Source organism: Gorilla gorilla, chromosome 15 (assembly GCF_029281585.2).
Source record: "Gorilla gorilla gorilla isolate KB3781 chromosome 15, NHGRI_mGorGor1-v2.1_pri, whole genome shotgun sequence".
NCBI lineage: Eukaryota > Metazoa > Chordata > Mammalia > Primates > Hominidae > Gorilla > Gorilla gorilla.
The window spans coordinates 75,018,639-75,042,499 of NC_073239.2; the positions used below are offsets into that span (position 1 = coordinate 75,018,639).

Below are 23,861 nucleotides of genomic sequence, written 5' to 3' on the forward strand. Positions count from 1 at the left end.
CCTTTGAGTGACAAACAGTCCAATTACACTCTTTAAGCTATTTTAAAATGTACGATTAAATTATTATTGACTATAGTCACCCTGTTGTGATACCAAATAGTAGGTCTTCTTCATTCTATTTTTTATTTTTTTGTACCCATTAACCATCCCCAGCTCCCTTGAATCCTCCACTACCCTTCCCAGCCTCTGGTAATGATCCTTCTACTCTCTATGTGCATGAGTTCAATTATTTTGATTTTTAGATCCCACAAATAAATGAGAACATGTGATGTTTGTCTTTCTGTTATTTTGTAACCTGATACATTTGAACACTTATTTTCTTTATTCTAACAAAAATTGTTATAGTCCTACTAGCCTTGAGGCCATACCTTTTATAATGTGAAAAATAAATGTTCTTTTGGATGAATAAGGTGAGTGCAGGCCCCAGAGTCAAGTAAAAAATATATATAATATACGTTATATATATTATATATAATAGTACAGGTAATAATTATAATAAGGAACTTTTGCAATGACAATGATAAAAGAGGCAAGAAAAGTTGTTAATGATTCATCAGAACACATTTCTGCTATCCTTTCAATACATACAATTTTTTTGGTCTCCTGGCTTTACTCATCCAAAAATCAGTATTTGGAACTCTTAATAAATTGAGTTTAGGATTTTGAAAATATAATTCATGAGTCACTAGAGATAGAGCAAATACCGATAGAATAACTTCATGTTTCTTATCAATATTTCCTTCTTCATTATCTACTTAAAATGTCCAAGACCTAATGCAATAGCCAGTTCTTTATTGCCAGTCAGGTCATATAACTGGTGCCAAATTGGCTCCCACTTGTGTTTTAGGCTGACTTTGACTTCCTGATAGAAACTGAAGCTTTTTTTTTTTAACTCAAACACCCCAGTGAGGAGTAAATGTAGAAATAAGAGAAAGACAGACTGCTTCAACATTTGATTTTATCTTTCATACATCATATGCTAATAAAATAATCAAGAGTATTTGTCAAAGTATTTGACAAGACACTAAGCAGTTTTCAGTATCTCAAGAGAGATATAATGACAGCAATATAAATCATGATTAATCCTTTAGGTATTTCAAATTATCTAAGTAAAATCAGGAGGAAGGATATTCTTTATGCATTTCAAATAGTGCTGACGACAAGGGAGATAAAATGCACCATGACAAGAACCTGTGCGAATGTCGGATGGAGTAAAGGAATCCAGATGCTGGCTTTCTAATTTGTGCCCTATGGGCACCTTTTTACACGCTATTTTATGCAAGAGATCATCTCTGACCCCTCAACTCAGTTTCCCTTGTTGTCTCCTTCTATTTCATCTAGTGCATTTCCTATGATTATACTAATCTTGCTGTACTATAATTTTTTGTATTACCTCTTTAATTGCCTGTCTCCCCACCAGAGAGTAAGCTCCAAAAAGCCAGACTATCACTACTGTTTATCATTGTAAGCCTAAAGCCTAGCAAGTCCCTCACAAGTTGTAGGCACATAGGAAGTATTTGTTGAATGAATGAATGGATAGATGGATTGCAAGGTTTACAGAAGCAACTTTTTTTTTTCTGAAGAGACTTATTGATTATAAGACGTCATATTTTAAAAGATAAACAATAGTATGTAATGAAGGATTTGGGTTTGGGGTGGGAAAGAAATCTAGATAACTAATTGTAATAGCTACTTTCAATTGTAATAGCTCCTTTCCTTTTCCCTCTAATAGAATCCTTTTGGGCCGGGCACGGTGGCTTATGCCTGTCGTCCCAGCACTTTTGGAGGCGGAGGTGGGTGGATCACCTGAGGTCAGGAGTTCCAGACTAGCCTGGCCAACATCGTGAAACCCCATCTCTACTAACAATACAAAAAAAATTAGCCGGGTGTGGTGGTGTGCACCTGTAATCCCAGCTACTCAGGAGGTTGAGGCAGGAGAATTGCTTGAACCCAGGAGGCGGAGGTTGCAGCGAGCCGAGATCGCACCACTGCATTCCAGCCTGCGCAGTAGAGTGAGACTCCATCTAAAAAAAAAAAAAAAAAGAGAATCCTTTTGGCCAGAGCGTTCCTTTTTAGTTGACTGCAGCGACACCTACTGCTGAGTTCAAGGAAGAGCCATCTTTTAACTTGCTGATGGTAGGTGGTGCCTGAGACAAGACCACAGGGTGTTTGGATGTTACCCTGTCATCATGCATAATGATTCTTACAGACAGGTAACCCCATTCCACGGAGAAAATACTTCCGTGGATATTTCATTAACATATCACAGTAAATTAGGGACAGAGCCCTAAATAGCAACTTCTGGCTACAGCGCCCCTCCTTGGGGGCTTGCTCAAATAAGCAGAAGGGACGATATCACATACATTTGCCTCACTAGAGGAAATGCATAGCAAACACAGTTCCTCTTTATCTGAATACCACCTTTATGTCTATATTTGGCTTCATGAAATTCCCACCTCTTTGGGAATTTGCCCCATAAAAATATGGCAACTCCAAGCTAAATAAATGATGAGAAGAAGAAAAGAAACACACCAAAAATCCTAGAGTAGTATAAGGAATCATTCTTATGCCATTTTTAAAAAATAAAAAACTGTTGTTTTTCTAGTGTCCCTTGTTCACTTAAGAAGTCACTCTGTGTTATCCTCATCACTAAAGTCAATCTGCTGGTTATGCTATAGAAAGTATAAAAGATACTACAGGCTGCATTGATTGTGATTACACTCAAACACATCCCAAGGTGCTGTCCTCTATCAGGTTGTTCTATTACTGAACACCTATTCCGGTGTGGGCACATTCATGTTCACTGACTTTGAGTTCTAAAGTAGTTATTATCCTAACAAGCAATCAACTGTTACTTCCTCTTAAGCTCCTCACTTAATCAGAAAGGATGGGTTTATTTACTTCACTGGGAAAAAAAAAATAGTCTTCTAACCTTGCAATCTACTTTTAGGCAGACTTTTTTGTTCAACGTATGCTCAGAAGACATATGATGATGTGACTACTACTAGCTCAATGCAATTCTTTGTTTAAGCAGATCAAAGAGAAGAGACATGAGAAATCAAGGAAACCACCTGGAAGCCCTAGACCTGGCCTTTCTGCTCACTATCTGTGCTCTTGGAGCAAGTTATGAACTATCCTGAGCCTCAGTGTCCTCAACAGTAAATGGTAACACTAATAACTCCCTGTTTATCTCAATGCTAGGCTTGTTAGAGTTATTAGAGGAACAAACAAGATGTGTGCTAAAACATGTAGTAAACTACAAAAAGGCCATACAAATTTAACAAAGTATCATCTCAAATCCCAAAATTGAATCACTGAGGTTTTATTATATTTGCCTTTCTCTTGATAAACCAACAAGCACATTTAAAAGGCTAAGTACAACAAGCAGCCATAAAAATTCAGAATTTAAGAATGCAGGAAACCTGAAATTCACCTTGATTCAACCTTTTGCTTAAGATGAAGTAATTGCAGGGATAAACTCATGGGGACAACCTCATGCCAGGCTGCAAGTCCCATGCAGCCAATTGATTCTCACAGGATGATTTCACTGGTTTTTGTCAAGTTTTTCTATCTGTAACTAACTTATGCTTGCAATTCATCTACCATTTGACAAGTGGAGTTGTACCCTAACCCACTCTTTTCCCAATAAATTTATGAACATTAAATCTGATATGTAATCTACTGTTAAACTATTCCTTATCCTGATAAGAATTATATTCATTAAACTGAAGCTTCTCTCCACTTTGTCAGTGGATGCAACACAGTTCTTTTTTTTTTTTTTTAGTTTAATTTGCAGTATTAACATTACTCCATCACTTTAAGTCTAGACAATCAACAAAACAGTAAATCAAGCTCTGATTTGTAGTATTTATTAATTTCTGTGGTGTAAATCCTCCCACCATGGCCAATTTCCAACCACCAATATGACATCACGGAATGCAGAGTTGGGAAAAGATACACAGTAGCACACCATGATGCGGTTTTCCACCATACCATGCAACAGACGTAAATAGCCTCGAAAGCCCAGACAGAAGTAACTTGTAGTAAAATAATTAGGAAGTGAAGAGTTTTGAGCATATGAAAATATTGTAATATAATTTATTTAGTTGTAAATTTATATAATTTGATTTCTATTAATGGCTATGTTTAAGAGCTGACTTTAAAAATTCCCAAAACTTTTAACCACTGGCTCTTGCAATTCAATATGTGCTGGCTCCAGCACAGTGCTGGAAGGAACTCACAAAATTATGAGAGGGATGTGGCTTTATATATTAAGAGCCGCATCTTCTGCAGCCAACAAACATATGAAAAAAGCTCATCATAACTAGTCACTAGAGAAATGCAAATCAAAACCACATTGAGATACCATCTCATGCCAGTTAGAATGGCGATCATTAAAAAGTCAGGAAACAAAACAACAGATGTTGGAGAGGATGTGGAGAAATAGGAATGTTTTTACACTGTTCGTGGGAGTGTAAATTAGTTCAACCATTCTGGAAGACAGTGTGGTGATTCCTCAAGGATCTAGAACTAGAAATACCATTTGACCCAGCAATCCCATTACTGGGTATATACCCAAAGGATTATAAATCATTCTACTATAAAGACTCATGCACACGTATGTTTATTGCGGCACTGTTCACAATAGCAAAGACTTGGAACCACCCAAATGCCCATCAATGATAGACTGGATAAAGAAAACATGGCACATATACACCATGGAATACTATGCAGCCATAAAAAGGATGAGTGCATGTCCTTTGCAGGGACATGGATGAAGCTAGAAAGCATCATTCTCAGCAAACTAACACAGGAACAGAAAACCAAACACCACATGTTCTCACTTATAAGTGGGAGTTGAACCATGAGAACACACGGACACAGGGAGGAGAACATCACACACAGGGGCCTGTTGGGGGGTGGGGACTAGGGGAGGGATAGCATTAGGAGAAATACCTAATGTAGATGACAGGTTGATGGGCGCAGCAAACCACTATGGCACATGTATACCTGTGTAACAAACTTGCACGTTCTGCACATGTACCCCAGAACTTAAAGTATAATAAAAATTTGGTGATGGTCAAAAAGAAAAAAGAGCAGCATCTTCACAATCAAATAAACATGCGTTCAAATCTTGGCTCTGCCATTTACTGAATACATTACCTTGAGCTTTAATTTGTTCATATGTAAAATGGAGAAAGTTTCACTATCTATATCTTAGGGTTATTGTGAGGATTAAATAAGGTCTTATAGGTTACCATTATAACCAATACCTGGTACTTATTAAAAACACAAGAAGAAATGTACGTTTAAAAACAAGAAGGAAGAAGAATAAGAAAGAAGGAAGAAGAAAGAGGAAGAAGGAGGAGGAAGAATAAAGGAGGAGAAAGAGGAGGAAGGGGAGGGGAAGGGGAGGGGGAAGGGGAGGAGGAGGAGGAGGCAGCGGCAGCAACTATTATTTTTGTCGTTGTTGAAGAATTTCCTCATCATTAAGCAGAGTAAGTTTCCAGGCCAGAAGATCAAATTTTCTTCTGTGAAAGTTTGTGGAAATGGGAAAAGATGCCCATGTGCCTGGAAAACACTGTGGGGATGAAGCCAGGAGATAAATGACCCTTTAGGTCTTAAAGTCATTATCCTGCTTTTCCCAAGAATCATGGCTATCTACTGTTATTTAAAGCAATGCAACCAATCTTTTCTTCCCTATGTAAGTGGCTCAGTGACTGGAAAGGACTAAGTGCATTTTCATTTCAACCTGGAACTCTAATTTGTAACCCTGTTTTCAGAATCAAAAGAAGAAAACAGAGGTCTGCTGCCTGAATGCAGTAGCAGATCCCAAACTTGCTTAACACCTCACCCATATTCTTAGGGAAAATATGCAAATATACTCAAACACATTGAACTGGACATTTTAAACTACTGAATTTTATTATATGTAAATTATATCTCAGTAAAGTTGTTTTTTAAAAAGAAAGAAAATAAGAACAAAGCTTTGGAAAATGGAAGAGGGATAAAGGTGGTAGGAACTTGATCCTGGGGAAACTGACAAAGAAGGGACTAGGGCCACCACCTGATGACAGCAGACCTGACAAAGGGGAACCTGCAAGAGCACTGCTTGAGTGTTCATGAGCTATTTGGGAGCAACTAACTGCTAACTGACTGTTCACCAGCCACCCTGCCAAGAATCCTATAGTTGAACCCAGACTCGGGCCCCTCATTCCTCCCATCGGGGCCACTAGACTTAGCTTTGTCTACACCAAGCCTTCACCCTCTACCCGGCCAGCAGCAGGGATGTCTGCCTATACCATAATCTTGCTTAGCTTAGCCCCTTCTGAACACCCCAGTGGGCCCTCCATACCACAGCCAATGTCCCAGACCAGTCATAAGCCCAATGAGGGGGTCATGGATGCTAGGTGGTAAGATGTATTTGATGGGTCTGCAGGACCATAGGAGGCTGAAGAAACAAGCTAGACAGCCCTGAGCTAACCCACGTTTAGTGATTAATAACACACTGGTTACAAAAGGGTGGTTGTTCTATTTAAGAATGAGTAAGATTTAAAGATGGTAAAGAGTGAGAACTGATGAAACCATGTATCAGGCAGAGTGAAAAAATTAGGTAGAATAAGAGTAGACTGTGCGTGGTGGTTCAGGCCTATAATCCCAGCCATTTGGGAGGCTGAGACAGGAGGATGGCTTGAGCCCAGGAGTTCAAGACCAGCCTAGGCAACATGGTGAGACCCCATCTCTACAAAAAATACTTTTTTAATTAGTCAGGAAGGGTGGTGCACACCTGTGGTCCCAGCTACTCAAGAGGCTGAGGTGGGGGGACCGCTTGAGCCTGGGAGGTCAAGGTTGTAATGAGATGTGTTTGCACCATTGCACTCCAGCCTGGGTGACAGAGTGAGACTCTATTCAAAAAGAAAAGAGAGAGAGAGAGCAAGAGTGGATGCACTGGCTGGCAAGAACACTCTGTATGGGTAAATATTATTCTCCTAAATTACAAATAGGAAAACTGAAGCTCAGAGAGGTTAAACTCTGTTCCCAAATTCACAGAGCTAGCAAGTGATATAACCAAGATTGGAATCCACATCTTTTTTACTCCACTGCTCCCACACATCCTGTCTCTTTCTTCTGAAATCCAAATTCCTCTTAAAACCACATTGCTACTTAAAATTCCACCCTTTGCTTCCTCATCAGGTTCATTTGTAGCTGTACTATCAGAATAGAAATTTTCAGGAACTACTACCAATTGTGTACTGTGTACCCATGTAGACTCAATGGATAGAGATGATACTTTTCCCTTAGCTTTCTGATATTTGCCTTGCTGAAGTCCGGAGGTATTACTAAATAAGCCCAACATTCTCTCCTACTCTAAGATGAAACACACATTATCTCTCACGTTTCAACTACCAGTTCTTCCTTGATTAGATTAGCAGTTCTTGTCTCCTTGATCTTCAGAAATTAAAACTACCAGCAGGGCAGGGCAAAAGCTTATGAGCTCCTCTGGTCAGCTGCTGGTGCTCCCTGTCACAGCTGCATGTGGCTGCTGGGAACTGCATGGGCCCTGCACTAGTTTAATAATCTGAATTTGAAAGGAATGTTTATATCCCACACATGGCAAGACCTAGGAGTCATCACTTCTTTTTCTTTCTATTTTTACCCTCTCACCCAATGCATTCCTCTGGCTGTAACCTATACAATCATGTACTGTCTCTGAGGTGCAGCCACCTTCCCACACAAAAGTCTGTTGTAGCACCTCTGCTTCATTGGAATAAAGAGGCCCTTCTGTAGCAGTCACTGCTGGTTGCCTGTCCAACAGCCACTCACTCTTTCCTTGTTGGGAAAAAAACCCTACTTCTGCCCATGTACATGGTACATGTACCATGTACCAACCATGTACCAACAATGGTACAGATATAGATCTTGACTGGCCTAAGCCAGATGTCAGCAAACTTTTTCTGTAAAGAGTGAGATAGTAAATATTTTGGGTTTATGGATCATAAGGTCTCTTGCAACTAACTCAATTCCAATGTTGTGAGGTGAAAGCAGCCATAGAAATAAGTAAACAAGTAGGCTTCGCTGTGTTCCCAAAAACCTTTCTTTACAAAAACAGGCATCAGGCTGGATTTGTCTCAGGGGCTGTACTTTGCTGACCCCTGGCCTAAGCCAATGGGACCAATGTAGTTCCATTTTCTTGCCAGAAACTGGTTGAAACATAGGCATATGATACAACCATGGCCAATGTGAGATGAAGGCAGATGTGTGAGCAGCTTCTGGGAAAGTCTTTCTTCGAAAGGCTCATAAAAAGTAATAATCCCTCTTTTCTGCCACACATCATCACATCTGAATACGATGCTTGGGAATGTTGCAGCTATTTTGAGACCATGCAATTTGGAAACCCTTTTGACCTGTGGCACACCCTTAGGCTTCCTTAACTGTAAATGAGGAATAATGATAACTACTTATAAAACCTAAATGATGTAAAGTATATCAAGTGCTTAGCAGTATGGGCATTGTCTTAGTCTGTTTTCTGCTGTTATAATAGAATATCTGAGACCAGGTAATTTATAAAGAAAAAAAGAAACTTATTTCTCACAGTTCTGGAAGCTGGGAAGTACACAAGCATGGTACTGGCATCTGGCAAGAGCCTTCATGCTGCATCATCCCATGGCAGAAGGCAGAAGGGCAAGAGAGCACATACAATACTGAAAAGAAAAGGGGGTTGAACTCCCACTTCTTACCAGGAGCCCACCCCCAGATAACTAACCCACTCCCATGATAAAGGCATTAATCCCTTCAACAGGGCTCTGCCCCCATGATTTAATTACCTCTTAAAGGCTCCACCTCTCAACACTGTTGCATTGGGGATTAAGCTTCCAACACATAAATTTCGGGGGACACATTCAAACCATAGTAGGTATAGAGAAAGATCCCAGGAAATGAGAGCTACTACTGCTAAATTTACCATATATTTATGTGCCCACAAAAATTCTATGTAAAAGTAGGTATTCAATAAAAACTTTCTGAATAAGTAGGTACTTGGAACATTTTCCTCCCGTGAGCAAGACTGGATGTGCCCTTCCAACCCTGCTCTGACTAGGACTCTCTTGTGATGAAAAGCACATACACCTGGCTGTTTTCTAGAATTGAACCTTGATCCTTACCTGAGGGGAGCTGGGGGTTGGCTTCCTTGGCACTACTCTAACCAGCCACAGAAAAGTTCTAAAATTCCACACTACTTATAAACAAAATAGTAACTATAGAAATGATCTATCTGAGTAACTGGATTATGGTGAAAGAGTTGTCAGTAAGATCTGACACCGCAGTTAAGGGTGACATAGTTCACCCTCATTGCTCATCTGCAGTAGGCAACAGCCAGGTTTGACTGCCGATGATGCTAAGACAAGGAGATCAGGTGCCTTTGTCACTAAGATTTATATATATATATATATATATATATATATATATATAAATTTTTTTTTTGAGATGGAGTTTCGCTCTTGTTGCCCAGGCTGGAGTGCAATGGCTTAATCTCAGCTCACCGCAACCTCCACTTCCTGGGTTCAAGTGATTCTCCTGCCTCAGCCTCCCAAGTAGCTGGGACTACAGGCATGCGCCACCACACCTGGCTAATTTTGTATTTTTAGTAGAGATGGGGTTTCTCCATGTTGGTCAGGCTGGTCTCAAACTCCCAACTTCAGGTGATCCACCCACCTCAGCCTCCCAAACTGCTGGGATTACAGGCGTGAGCCACTGTGCCCGGTCAAAACTAGCTAGTCTAAGGGTCTAAAGAATTCTGTCTGTAATGAGGGATGAGAAGGACCAAACGAATGTAGCCCTAATAGAAGTAGATATTATAAAATTCTAACTCCTTTTTAAAAGAGAGCCTCTGGATGGAAACAACTGACACTGGGGACTACTAGAAGGGAGAGAGAGGGAGGGAGACAAGGGCTGAAAAACTACCCATTGGGTACTATACTCACCACCTGGGTGATGGGATCATTTGTGCCCCATTGAAGTTTCAGGTGTACATGTGCAGGTTTGTTACATGGCTATATTGTGTGACAGTGAGGTTGAATTTATTTTTTTTAAGATTTTCATAATTAATAAAACAAAAAATAATAAAGAAATGTATATGTTTCTATAAAAATAAATAGGCCAGGCATAGTGGCTCACACCTGTAATCCTAGCACTTTGGGAGGCCGAGGCGGGCAGATCACTTGAGGCCAGGAGTTTAAGACCAGCCTGGGCAATATGGTAAAACCCCATTTCTACTAAAAACAGAAAAATTAGCCAGGTGTGGTGGTGCACACCTGTAATCCCAGCTATTTGGGAGGCTGAGGCAGGAGAATCACTTGAACCTGGGAGGCAGAGGTGGCAGTGAGCCAAGATTGTGCCACTGTACTCCAGCCGGGGACACAGAGGAAGACTCTGTCTATAAATAAATAAATAAATAGATAGATAGATAGATAAAGAGTCTCTCTTACTCTCCCAAGTGAGGTTTCCTCAACTTCTCAGATAAAAAGTGCATCCTCTGGCCCCTTGCCCCTCAAAGCGTGATCCACAAACCAGCAGCAACAGTCTCTCCTGGCAGCCTTATACAAACGTAGCGTCTCAGGCCCCACCCAGACCTACTGAATCAGAACCCACCTTGTATCAGGATCCCCAGGGGGATTTGTGTGCACATTAATGGTCAACACTGTGCTTGCTTTCTCCAAAGGATTGTGCTCGCTTGTACAAAATGAGTAAAACAATTATGGTGCAGAGAAGTTGAATATAAACTTGTAAATATAAACTTGTATGAGGCTACTTAGTACAAAACACTCTCAAATTTTAAGTTCATATCTTTTTTTTTTTTTTTTTTTAGACGGGGTCTCGCTCTGTCACCTGGGCTGGAGTGCAGTGGTGCTATCTCGGCTCACTGCAAGCTCCGCCTCCCAGGTTCACGCCTTTCTCCTGCCTCAGCCTCCCAAGTAGCTGGGACTACAGGCACCCACCACCACGCCTGGCTAATTTTTTTGTATTTTTTAGTGAAGATGGGGTTTCACCGTGTTAGTTAGCCAGGATGGTCTCAATCTCCTGACCTCATGATCCACCCGCCTCGGTCTCCCAAAGTGCTGGGATTACAGGCGTGAGCCATCACGCCTGGCCAAGTTCATATCTTAATGCTACGGCCTTTATAACTAAATGCCTTTAAGGTAGTCATGTTGGGATTTTTTTCTTTCTTAATAGCATCCCATAATGATCGTACATGTTCCAAAAATTAAAATATATAATTAACCTGGGAAGGGAAAAAAAAAACCTTAGATGCTAAAATATAGGCAGGATACCACAGCTTACCTATAACTTGAAAAAGTAATATCTGAAAAGTGAAAAACTCTCATCAATTATTTGTGTCATCTCTAAGACAGGCAATAACTGTAAATCTCCTCACACTAAACTGGTTAAACTTAACAGTCAGTCAAAGATTATGCTGACAACCACTGGGTCATGTTGGAAAAAGCAATGAATCAGCAATACTCCCAAGAACACTCTGGGTTTTCAAATTTATTTTTGATAGTGGATTCCTTTTCCTCAAATACAGTCATCTTGGGAACTCCCAATATATAAAAGCTCCCTGAGGAAGTAGTGGGTAAAGGAACCAAGGCTCCAGCGGCTCACCTGCTCCTCTCTTACAATGCTCCTTTGCCCCTTTCTGCCTTTTGAAATCTGCCTAACCTTCAAGGCCAAGGATAAATGGGCTTTTGCTTCACTTTGCACACATAGATCTATCCTATGAGTGAATAATTGGTATGCTCTTTTTCAAGTTAAGGAAATTGAAGCTCAGAGAAGTTAAAAACTCATCCAGGGTCAATGGCAGTAAAGCGAAGGCTTCAGTTCAGGACTTCCTGACTCCAAATTCTAGCCTCTCAACTGCCACCCTGCATGTTGTCTGTAATGCTTTACAAGGCTCCACTTGGTACTTTCAGAGCATTTTTCTTCCCCAGCATATTTCACATCCTGCCTCGCATTACACATTTTTCTTCCCCATGACTCATCAGCTCCTGGAGAGCAGACATTGTTCTGCTCAATCACTCATGATCTAGCAAAAATTTATAAATAGCAAATGGAGTTTTCCCAGTTTTCTGGGGCTTGCCTTCCTTGAGAAAGTCCACCCCTGAAAATGCTAAGTGTTCACCAAGCCAGGCTGCTTCAGGTAAATGATATGTACTGCCATCACCCCCTGCCCCTCCTCCATCCAGGTGGGGTCATGTGACTAGTTCTCACTAACATAATTTGAAATGGAAGGAAAATAAAGCCATTCTAGGCTGAGGAGTCCCAGGTAGCCTTCCGTAAGTTCTCTCTTTCCTGCCTCCTGGCTAGCTGCAGAGGATCCAGTGAAGTTGCATAGGTCCAAGAAGATGATGGAGATACGGGTGAAAGAATAACTGAGTGACAGTGGATTATGAAGAGGGCAAGGAACCGATATATTAATCCACTGAGACTTTAGAGTTGTTTGTTATAGCAACTGGCATTTGCAGACAGATACATTCCCACCTATCCAAAGTCCATAAGTCAACTTTTTTCATTGGCAAGCTATTCTTTCACTATAAAAATGCTTCCAAAATTTAAACTTTGGAATAATGGAAAGATATTAAGTATCAGCCAGGCATGGTAGCTCATGCCTGTAATCCCAGCACTTTGGGAGGCCAAGGCAGGTAGATCACTTGAGGCCAGGAGTTTTAGACCAGCTTGGCCAATATGGCGAAACCCCATCTTTACTTAAAAAATTAAAAATATTAGCCAGACATGGTGGCGTGTGCCTGTAGTCCCAGCTACTCAGGAGGCTGAGGCAGGAGAATTGCTTGAACCCGGGAGGCAGAGGTTGCAGTGAGCTGAGATTACACAACTGCACTCCAGCCTGGGCGACAGAGCAAGACTCCATCTCAAAGGCAAACAAACAAACAAACTCCTTTCAATGGAGTGCTGGCACCCCTAAGAATTATCTGACTCCATTAGGACTGTGCACCTTTCACTGCCTTTGAACTATTTTACAACTCTTTAAATTACAGATAACAAATAGCAAAACAAATAATTCTCTAAACAAGCAAATTAAATATCCAGAAAAGGGACAACCCTTGCTGACTGGAAAAAGTCAGTCTTGCATCCATCTGTAAATTCATTTCAACAGTTTTTGACTCCACATAGATTGGTGGTTCTTTCATGTCTCATTTGAGCCAGTTATGGTATTTGCCTGGCTTCTTCATTAATAACGAGTTAAATAAAATCTCTGACACGTTCACTTTAAATCTATAGGAGAATCATGATTATACCTTATTTTAAAAATTATCTTTTAACAAGTATGAATTATTGGTGGTCCATCATAAAGTCACTAGACCAAGGTTTTAAAGTAAGAGTGTTTTGATACAGTGAGGGGGATTAAGAGAAGAGTGAAGCCTCTTGGGATCCCAGGACAGTCCTGGGGAGGTGTGGCCAGTGCTCAAATGAAGAATGCAAAGTGAGAATGATGACCAGGAAGAAGGAAGAAGAAAAGGCTGCAAGGTTCCACTGGAAACAAACTTCTCGCATTAGAATTTTCCCCATGGTTTGCCCCACCTTCTTGTTACTACTGGAGTAAATAAATGAGTTGTCTTTCTATCTCTCTGTGGTTTCCATTGCTGGATCCTGAGCTGTTAGGTCTAGTTGGAAACCACTCTTCACCTTAACTCTGTGTGCATGGCCTCTACTATTGATCTATTTCCCCCGTGGCAGGACTCAGAAGCCCAAGGCTCTGGTCCTGTGGGATGTGCAATACTTTATCAGGTTTGTGATAAACAAACCCAGGTGGTAGTTCACCCAGTGCCTACGGCTGATTTCACACAAATCTTTGGCAGTTGAAAGTTGCCAATATGACTTCAGGTATTTACCCCCAAGGATTCATCAAATCCTTCCTGTTCCAAACAGTCACTATCCTCTTTCAAGAGAAGCAGCTCGAAAATTCAAATCCCATTATTTCAGAAAGATTTCAGCCCTGCAGGAAAACTGAGAGATGGAAGGTGTAAATCAACATCTCCTAAGTTGTGAGCACTTCATTTTAAATTCCTTCCCCGGGTCTTTAATCTGTTTGTAAAGTTTATTTTGAAAGTTCTTCACATGAATTGAACTGGGACCTGTTGTTGACCATATAGCTATATTTTGTGCCAGATTCTGTAAATCATTCTGTGCAAGCAGAAAGGTTCTGAGTTGGAAAAGCAGAACCCTGTGGCCATTAATTCCCAAATGCTGAAATGAAATAAACAAGTTGATTTCAACTTCACCTGATCACTAAGCTTAGCTTTAAGGCTTTAGCATCCTTTTTTATGGTCTCAGTTGGAGACAGGGAAAAATTACTTAATTGCTCTGTTTCTGAATTGCAAAAGTTAAGTGCATTCTTTCTCTGATCCAGATTAAGTAAAACAAGTAAAAATTTTGGGAGGCTCCAAATATTCCAGATTCTTAATAGAGTGGACCAAGAGCATTTAATTAAGCAATTCACCTTAATTAGCACCATGTAACCACAAATCAAGAGATAAGGACCCATTTTGACTACTTTCTCCATTTTGTTTTAACACAGTTGGAAACTCTTTAACATCATCTTTGTTCACTTTCCTCTGTATTTTTTCAAAGAGGACAATTTATACTTAATTTCTTCCTTTCTGAAAAACTTCCCAGTTTTCCTAGTGTTTCTTCTTGTTTAATTCCCAGAAGAGCCTACTAGATGTTTTCATATTTCAATAATTCCCCAACTGAGCCTATGAGTGCATTCTGATTACAAAGAAATTAGTTCACAGCATTCTCCTCAGATGTAATATGTCTTATTAATGTTTTTATTAACTGTAGTGGATGAAGAGGTTATTTTCTGGATTAGTTCCAAGTCTCCTTTTCTGGCTCTCCAAAGGAAAAGTGATTGCTGAATTTTCCCATAAGAAATGCATTTGTAATAAAAGAAATGTGATTTTTTCCAATTCTCTAATTCAATATAATTTAATTATGAAAATACAGAGAAGAGCTTCAGCTTCTAAGAAGCACTGAGTCTATTATTTCACACAGATCGTAAGAAGAAATAAAATCAAGATAGATAATTTGGAGCCAAGATATTTGGGTTTAGGTTTCCAGAAGGCTCTTCCTAACCAACAAGTTCAAATTTATTTTTAGTGAAACTTTGGTACCATTAACCCAACAGCCCCTACAGGGCATTAAAGAAACAAAAAGATAAAATATTTTCAAACCAGGAACCTAAAACATTTAAAATGCTACATCATAATAATAATTTTCTACATTCAGAAGTGAGATACAAAAAGAAGACTTGATTCTCAGAACTTGGGAAGCAATGAACCAGCGGCAGAGAGAATCAGGTTTATAAATGTCTCACTTCCATCTAGGTGATGCAATAGTTGTTTTCATTCTTTGGTAGGAGCTGTCAAAGGCTTTATGTCTATAAAGCCACCTAATTAACTATTTGTAAATTTTTAAATTGCTCAACCACTCCATGAGAGTGCCATCTGATTTTCCTCCGATTCAGCGGCTAAGCTGATCAATGTAATTGACTCAACACTTCTAAGGCCTGATCATTTCTACAGTGAAGAATCGCTCAAAGTTCATTCCAAAAAAAATAAAATAAAATGTTAGGTGATGTTCTGGAAAAAATTAGCCTCAAAATACTCTCTAAAGTTTATGACCAGAAAGCAGGCTATAGTTAGTGGATTACTAAAGACTCTGTAGATATTAAAAACACTTCGGAGTAAGTAGAACCAGCAAAAATAACAATGAGGTGAAGCTCTACCTGCCATATGATAGCTAAGCTTAGTGTCAGTTATAAGCATGACAGAAAACCCTCAGTACCTGATCAGTTACCATGTTTTCCACAAATTAACCTTATGTTATCTAAAAAACCTTGCCCCACCCCCCACATTACTATCCAGGAGAGATGCAATAGAGCATCCCCTTTCTCCTCCCAACTGTGCTTGAAAATTTCAGGCCCAGAATGGCGATCAGCTGGAAGAAAAATCCCTTTTAAAAATCAACAGTACTCCATGCTGTGTGCTAGATGTTCTGAGGTTCCCCCAAAAAATAAGCAAAATGAGATAGTGCAGTGAATAGAAATTAAATAATACTGACAAATGACTGGAAGCATTTCAAAAGGAAGGGCTCAGTGTGAGTTAGGGTTCCCAGGAAAGGCTTCGGCCAGATCCAGGTGTAGACACATGGAAAGGGGAGACAACTATTCCAAGAAAGAAAAACAATGGTAGAAAAAGTCGGTAGGGAATGTTTGATACATGTTCTGGTGATAGAGGTCTCAGACAGAGCAACAAAAAGAAACAGGCAGGAAGATAGACCAGACAGCACACGGAGATCCCTAAATATACCAAGAGTATATAAAAGAGATAAAGATATTTTAAGAAATGCTTCTGACCCTTGAACTGTTGGCTCCTCTAATTTCCTGATTTAAATCTCTGATTCCTTGTTTTAACATTTAATTTCTTCTTCACTTTTGGTTTGTTGTATTTTCACTTTGCACCATCAATTCTTTTGAATTTCAAAAGTATCTTCAGCTTCCTGAGGCCAGCTTGACAGTTCATTTAGGAGATCCTACGTAACCTACTACTTATAGTATTGCTTCTGTGAACCCTGAGTGGGGAGATGCAGCTGGTCCAACCAAGCTGCATTTTAACAACCAAGGTTAATTTTTCTTCCTCAACATAGGAACATCCTCAGGGAGGTTTTTCACCTGAGGGGTTAGCTGAGTGCTCTGGACATACTAAATTCTCATGGTGGCCACTGGACTATAGCGACACTCAACTAACTCTATTTTATGGGTTTCCTTCATTACATTAGCATTTGAGACTTAGAGCTGCTTCACGTTCATTTTCTCAAAAGAAAATTTAAAGGGAGGAGAAGGGAATTTGCAGTGTTCCACAGCTGACCTGGGCAAAGTGAACATCATCTGGGTTCATCTGGGTTCTGTCTATGACTCTTGGAATTAATGAATTCCTGAAGCTTCAGCGCTGTCTGCCTGAGATTTTTGGTGTGAAATTCCTACATAGGTGTGAAAACATCATTAAATGTCAGTCTTTAGGAAAAACTTGGACAACCGACAAAATTATCTATGCCATCAATCCTTTCCCCTTTCCAAATACCTTAAAGTGTCTCATGTTAAAGGAAAACAAGAATTTGACTGTAACCAACATCTAGAACTGTTCATCAGAAGTCTCGTGAACATAAAAATAAAAGAAAAACACAGAGTACGTTAAATTCTTTTTAGGCTAGCACCTGCTTTTCTTTAGGCTTGGCCAGTTCTTTTTCTGACTTTTGGTTCTAATGAATTCTGTGTTTGTAGTTCGCAGTGCACATCTGCGAGCACAGTTGGGAATGAGCAGCAGGACGGAAGTCTACTCATTTTTGGGTATTTAACCTATTTATAACCTACGTCATGCTAAAAAGAGGATTTAGAGTTTCTAGCACAAATAGGTACGATACAGCAGGATATAAATACATAAGAGGAAAACTCAGGCAATACGTGCATTTAAAACCTACTAAAATCCTGAGTTTGTTGAATCCTTTACCACAAGCATATAGATATTCTTCCCTAGAAATTCCCAACTACTACAAATCCACAAGTAACCAACAATTCAAATGGAAAGATCTATGAATAAAAAAATTATCAGACTTAAAAGGCATCCTCCTCTTATGTGTTCATTTCTCTTATGTTCAGTTTCTTTTACATGTTCATCCTCACAAGGCAGAGATAATTATCTCTGCTTTAAACTCTAGCACCAGGGTGTCTTAGCTAATGTGAAAAAAAAAAAAGAGGTCTGCACCCAAGTCTTTGCTTCTCTTGTCTAGGAAAAATAATTCCATTCTTTCCAGAGAAAGAGTGAATGGCATTACTCTCTAATTCAGAAACCCTGGGTACCATCTTGGGGATGGAAGGACTCCCAGGCGTCTGGCAGATACCTACTTGAAGAAGCTCCTACTGGGAGATGCCCACTCATCCTGGATACAGGTGTCTGAGTATACACCTCCATGGTCCAGATTTAGGAGTCTGTAATGTGACCATGAGCTTTCCAGGAAAATTAAATCATGAATATTGACTTTGTTTGATCTCTATATGATTATAAAAAGCTGAGGGATTTTTTTAAGACACATTAATCCAACACATGAAAGATCATTAAAAGTAATGTACATTTTTGCTCATGGGGATTCCATTCACAATGTACAGCAACACTTCTGAAAATGCTCTTTCTCCATCTCCCTACATAAACAGAAGCTGCCTCACCCCCGGGGCACAACCAGTAGATTCGGTTTAAGACAGTTGTTTTATAGGGGTAGCATCCAGGTATCAATAATTTTTATAGCTCTCTAGGAGTTCTAAGAAATGGATTCCACTGGCAGCCAAGATTGAGAGCAGTCGTCTGGGGGCTTTAGCCAATCTACCATCTCTCTTTGTGCTGGTTACATTGGGCTGAGGTTTCTTTCCTTCCACTCATTCCATACACATACTTAATTATGCTAGTCTTGGCAGCTTCGAGCAAACCTTTAGGCCATAGCTTAACATGTTATACATCAAAATACACTGACATTTGTTGCAATGAGGAGCTGTTTGAAATCTCACACTTCCCACTATTTTTTGCAAAGCATCTTTTCCTTGCTGCCACAATCTGTGTTGCACTATATTAAGTAGTCAATCTTAGCTACATGTTAAGTGTTTTAAATGGATAATAAGAAAAAGGAGGAAGAGAAGAGAGTGCTGACATATTTTAGGGCTAAGGGTCTCACTTCCTCACAGTCAAGTGCTCTGTTTCCAGAAGGCCTACTTCCCACACTTACGCTGCAATGCATTATACCCTCCTACCAATTCAAAACACATGCATCTTATGTTCCTCTCCCTTTCATCTTGCCAAATTAGCAGCTAATGAACCTGATAAATTAATCCCTTACAGAGCATAATAAATGATAATGTCTTAATGAGTTGTTCTACCCAGATAGCAGTTCTGCATTTTTCTAAGGCCTTCTGAAGACACGTATCAATGCAAAGGAAGGCTCTAATATTGGAAAGCAGGCGCTGTGTGAGGACAGCAAGGCTGATATAAATTAGAGGATCAGACAGCGCATCCCTGAAGTCACACCTCAAATGAGATGGCTGCCCACTCAAAGCGAGCCCTGGTGATAAGTGATGATTCAGTCCCTCACTATAGAATTGCTCAGCCACTGACCTCACATTTATGAGACCACACTCTGCCCCATGACTACGTATCTCTTTATCTGTCAGCCTCTCACTATTTTCAGAACATACAGCACACACTTTGTAGGTGCTCAATGAATATCTGGTTAAAAGATAGATACATGAGTGCTCCCCTCCATTCCTCTGTTTTACACAAACATCCCTAGACCATTAATTGAGCATCATGTTTGTTAAGGATTTCCAGAGAAAAATATACCACTTCCTCAATCAAGTGTCCATTCCAATGTTAGATGTAGACTTTTGAAAAAAGTAAAGACAGCTATAATAATTCTCAATTAACAAACCAATAGATTTATCCACCTGGAACATCAATCAAATTCTAAAATAGACAAAAATGGTCTGTTCTTGAGATGGAACAATGCCACCCTCAAGCTCTCATCCAGAACTCATGAACTCAAACCAAATAAAGATAATAATTTAACAAGATTGATCATGGGATTCTTAGAGGATAGAAGAGACATAGATGTGTATCACCGACAAGAGAAGAAAACAGAACAACACAGAAACCATGCATGACACACGTGGTAACTGCCCTCTGGCTCCATCCATTCCACCCCTCATGTGATCACATTCCCCTTGCCAACAATTGTTCAGAAATGGGCATGTGACCTAATCTCAGCCAAGCAGGGGCATGATATAGTCTACTGGGGGATTCTCGAAAGGCTGCCTCTCTCTTAAGAAAGAAGTACAGTGGCCAGGCACAGTGGCTCACCCCTGTAATCTCAGCACTTTAGGAGGCCAAGGCAGACGGATCACTTGAGGTCAGGAGTGCAAGACCAGCCTAGTCAATATGGTGAAACCCCATCTCTACTAAAAAATACAAAAATTAGCTGGGCTGTGGTGGTGTGTGCCTGTAATCCCAGCTACTCGGGCTGCTGAGGCAGGAGAATCGCTTGAACCCGAGAGGTGGAGGTTGCAATGAGCTGAGATCACACCACTGCACTCCACCCTGGGAGACAGAGTGAGACCCTGTCTCAAAAAAAAAAAAGAAAAAAGAAAAGAAAAAAAAAAGAAAGAAGCACAGTGGGCCAGGCACAGTAGATCATGCCTGTAATCCCAGCACTTTGGGAGACCGAGGCTGGCAGATCACTTGAGGTCAGGAGTTCGAGATCAGCCTGGGCAACATGGCGAAACCCCATCTCTACTAAAAATACAAAAATTACAGGCATGGTGCGTGCCTGTAATCCCAGCTACTGGGGAGGCTGAGGCAGGAGAATCACTTGAACCCAGGAGGTGGAGGTTGTAGTGAGCCAAGATCACGCCACTGCACTCCAGCCTGGGCGACAAAGTAAGACTCCATCTCACAAAAAAAAAAAAAGGAAAGAAAGAAGCACAGTGAAAAGACAGTTACCTTTCTTCTCTGAACAATGTCTTTTCTGTGAAACCTGAAATTGTTCCAGCCATTGCAACTAAAAGGAAGCCAGCCTGAGGGCCAAGTCAACACACCAAGGATAGTAGTAGAGCAAAATGGAAAAAACTTGTGTCACTGCTGACAACTGGGGTTCTGCATCAATAGACCCAGGAGCTTTATTTCTGGACTTCTTGTTTTGAGGGGAAAATAATGTATTTCTTCATTCTATAAACCAATTTAAGTTAGGATTTCTATAATCTATAACTGAAGGCATTCTAACAAATAAAGGAAGAATAAAGAAATGAATCACCAGGTATTAATTACATTGGAAATAAACATTAAAATGGATATGTTGATTCATCTTTGGTCATACTGATTTTTACACTTTAAAGATGATAATTGTGTGATTTATTATAGCAACAGAATAAGAAGTGGTGTGGGTCACAGTGTCTGCTCTCTGTACAGGTTCTTGTTAATAAATCTGAAAATGAACCTGTTAGATGAAAGCAGAAATTAATTCTGCATATGTGAATAGAGATGCTACTAGCGTTTGACCCATCAGTCAATACACCTCAATCAAAACATGGAACTTTCACTCCTGATGCTCTCTATCTCAGCAACACACAGTTCACTCCACAGTCACAATTCCCTGCAGCAAGATGAAGAAACTAAGTTCTCTCCCTCCAAAGCTTCAGAGGCAATGCATATGTAACAGTGCAGAAAACAGAAGTACAGAGAATTTGAGGCCTGAATCTACTGCTTTGCCTTAGAAAGTCATCTATGTTCCTGCTCTTGGCACTTCACAGGAAATGAGACTATAATCTATTCCAAGAGTTTGCATTATTTTTAGTTCACTACCCACCTCAATCTGTTCATTTTTTAAAAATTTATATGGGTTTTAGCATTTGCTTTGGAATACCATTCATATTGTAAAAATGGAGGTGATAACCTATAAATAAAACAACCCCATTTAAAAATAGGAATGAAGCGGACAGCCAATTAAAGTGTTATCATATTAAATAGGATTACTTTTCAAAGGATCTCAGTGTTTGCATTTTTATTGATTCATTACAGGAAAAAGTATACGTAATTTTACAATGTTTACGCTCTGAGCATAGCTGCCATGAGGCTCTGCTTTCAAAATGCTGCAAAACGCTGCTGCTCCTTAAATACCTATTGAAATCTGAATCCATTCCCTATGGCTGCTATAACAAATTACCACAAACTTCAGATAACACAAATTTATTACCTTGCAGTTCTGGAGGTCAAAAGTCTGAAATGGGTCTCACTGAGCTAAAACCAAGATATTGGCAGGGTTGCATTCCTTCCAGAGGCCTTGGAGGAGAATCAGTTTCCTCGCCTTTTCCAGCTTCTAGAGGCTGACAGCATTCCTTGGCTGATGGTTACATCACTCCGACCTCTGCTCCCACCATCACATCTTCTTCTCTAACTCTGAACCTCCTACTTCCCTCTCATAAGAACCTTGTAATTATAATGAGCCCACCCAATAATCCAGGATAACCTACCCATTCCAGTTTAAAGATCCTTCACTTTTTGTTTTTTTTTTTTTAGACAGGGTCTCACTCTGTCACCCAGGCTGGAATACAGTGGCATAATCATGGCTTATTCCAGCCTTAAACTCCTGGTGATATGGTTTGGGTGTGCCCCAACCCAAATCTCATCTTGAATTGTAGTTCCCATAACCCCCATGTGTGCTGAGACGGACTTCGTGGGAGGTGCTTCAATTATGGGGGCAGTTTCCCCATGCTGTTCTCATAGTAATGAGGGAGTTCTCACAACATTTGATGATTTTATAGGAGGCTTTTACCCCGCTGCAATTTTCCTCCCTGCTACCAGGTGAGGAAAGACATGTTTGCTTCCCCTTCTGCCATGATTGTAAATTTCCTGAGGCCTCCCCAGCCCTGCAGAACTGTGAGTCAATTAATCCTCTTTCCTTTATAAATTACCCAGTCTTGGGTATCTCTTCATAGCAGCATGACAACAAACTAATAATACACCTGGCCTAAGTGATCCTCCCACCTCAGCCTCCTGAGTAGCTGGGACTACAGGCACACACCACCCTCAGCTAACTTTTTGCAGTTTTTGTAGAGATGGGGTCTTGCTATGTTCCCCAGGCTGTCCTCAAACTCCTGGCCTCAAACAATCCACCTGCCTCAGCCTCTTAAGTACTGGGATTACAGGTGTAAGCCACTGTGCCCAGCCTAAAGATCCTTAATTTAATCAAATCAGTAAAGTCTCTTTTTCCATGTAGGGTAATTTATTCACAGGTTCCAGACGTTAGGACATAGACATCTTCGGGAAGCCATTATCACAAAATCCATCACAAAGAAGGAAAGAGTTTCTACTATTTTACCTGACCTCAGAGTATTTAGTAAACTGAACCATTTAATATTGATCCAGAAGTTGTTATTGGTTTTGAATTACTAAGAGATATTCCTGTCCTTCCGAGAAAAGGTTGGTGGGCTAATAAAATTCTAGACCCAGATACTCCTCAAACACAATCTTCTCACAGTGAGAAGAACAGTTTGAAATATTTGTTCCTTGCTTTGGTTCCCAGGAAACCCACAATGCTGAAAACATGTTGACAAAATGAATTTATTAGGAAAAGAAGCAACAGCAAAAAGTAAGAGACACCTAGAGAAATAGTAAATAATAAGAAAAAGTCTGATATATTTTTAAAACTCAGGATCTGCAGAAGTCATTTTTAAAAGAATAAAAAATTACTAAACTGGTATCACTAATTTAAGAAACTTAAGCTGTGGCTGGGCGCGGTGGGTCATGCCTGTAACCCCAGCACTTTGGGAGGCCACAGCGGGCAGATCACCTGAGGTCAGGAGTTTGAGACCAGCCTAGCCAATACGGTGAAACCCTGTCTCTACTAAAAATACAAAAATTAGCTGGGCATGGTAGCGGGTACCTGTAGTCCCAGCTGCTCAGGAGGCTGAGGCAGAAGAATTGTTTGAACCCGGGAGGCAGAATTTGCAGTGAGTCGAGATCGCCCCACTACACTCCAGCCTGAGCAACAGAGTGAGACGCTTTCTAAAAAAAAAAAAAAAAAAAAAAAAGAACTTTAGCTGTGCAAGGGGACTGAAATCAGGAGTCAGAACAGGAGGACAACAGAGCTTTTTGTCCTAAGCCTCAAGCCTGACAAGCCTTAAAATTTAACTGCTATTAGCTAAAACAGGGAACAACTCAGGTGTTCATCAACAGGTGACTAGATGAGCAAAACAT

The 23,861-nt window shown here is 40.2% G+C and overlaps 1 protein-coding gene across 2 annotated transcripts in view; it reads right to left on the reverse strand.

The window, feature by feature from the left end:
- ARMH4 (armadillo like helical domain containing 4) overlaps positions 1-23,861 on the reverse strand; it is a 146,950-nt gene that overhangs the window by 65,158 nt on the left and 57,931 nt on the right. The window contains exon 6 of one of the 2 annotated variants that reach the window (XM_055361905.2): positions 942-2,024. The exons of the other annotated variant lie outside the window; for it this stretch is intronic. Within the exon in view, the coding sequence (XP_055217880.1) occupies positions 1,915-2,024 (110 nt within the window). The 3' untranslated portion in view covers positions 942-1,914. Of the gene's footprint in view, positions 1-941; positions 2,025-23,861 lie in introns of those variants that run through there. 2 annotated transcript variants of the gene reach the window in all.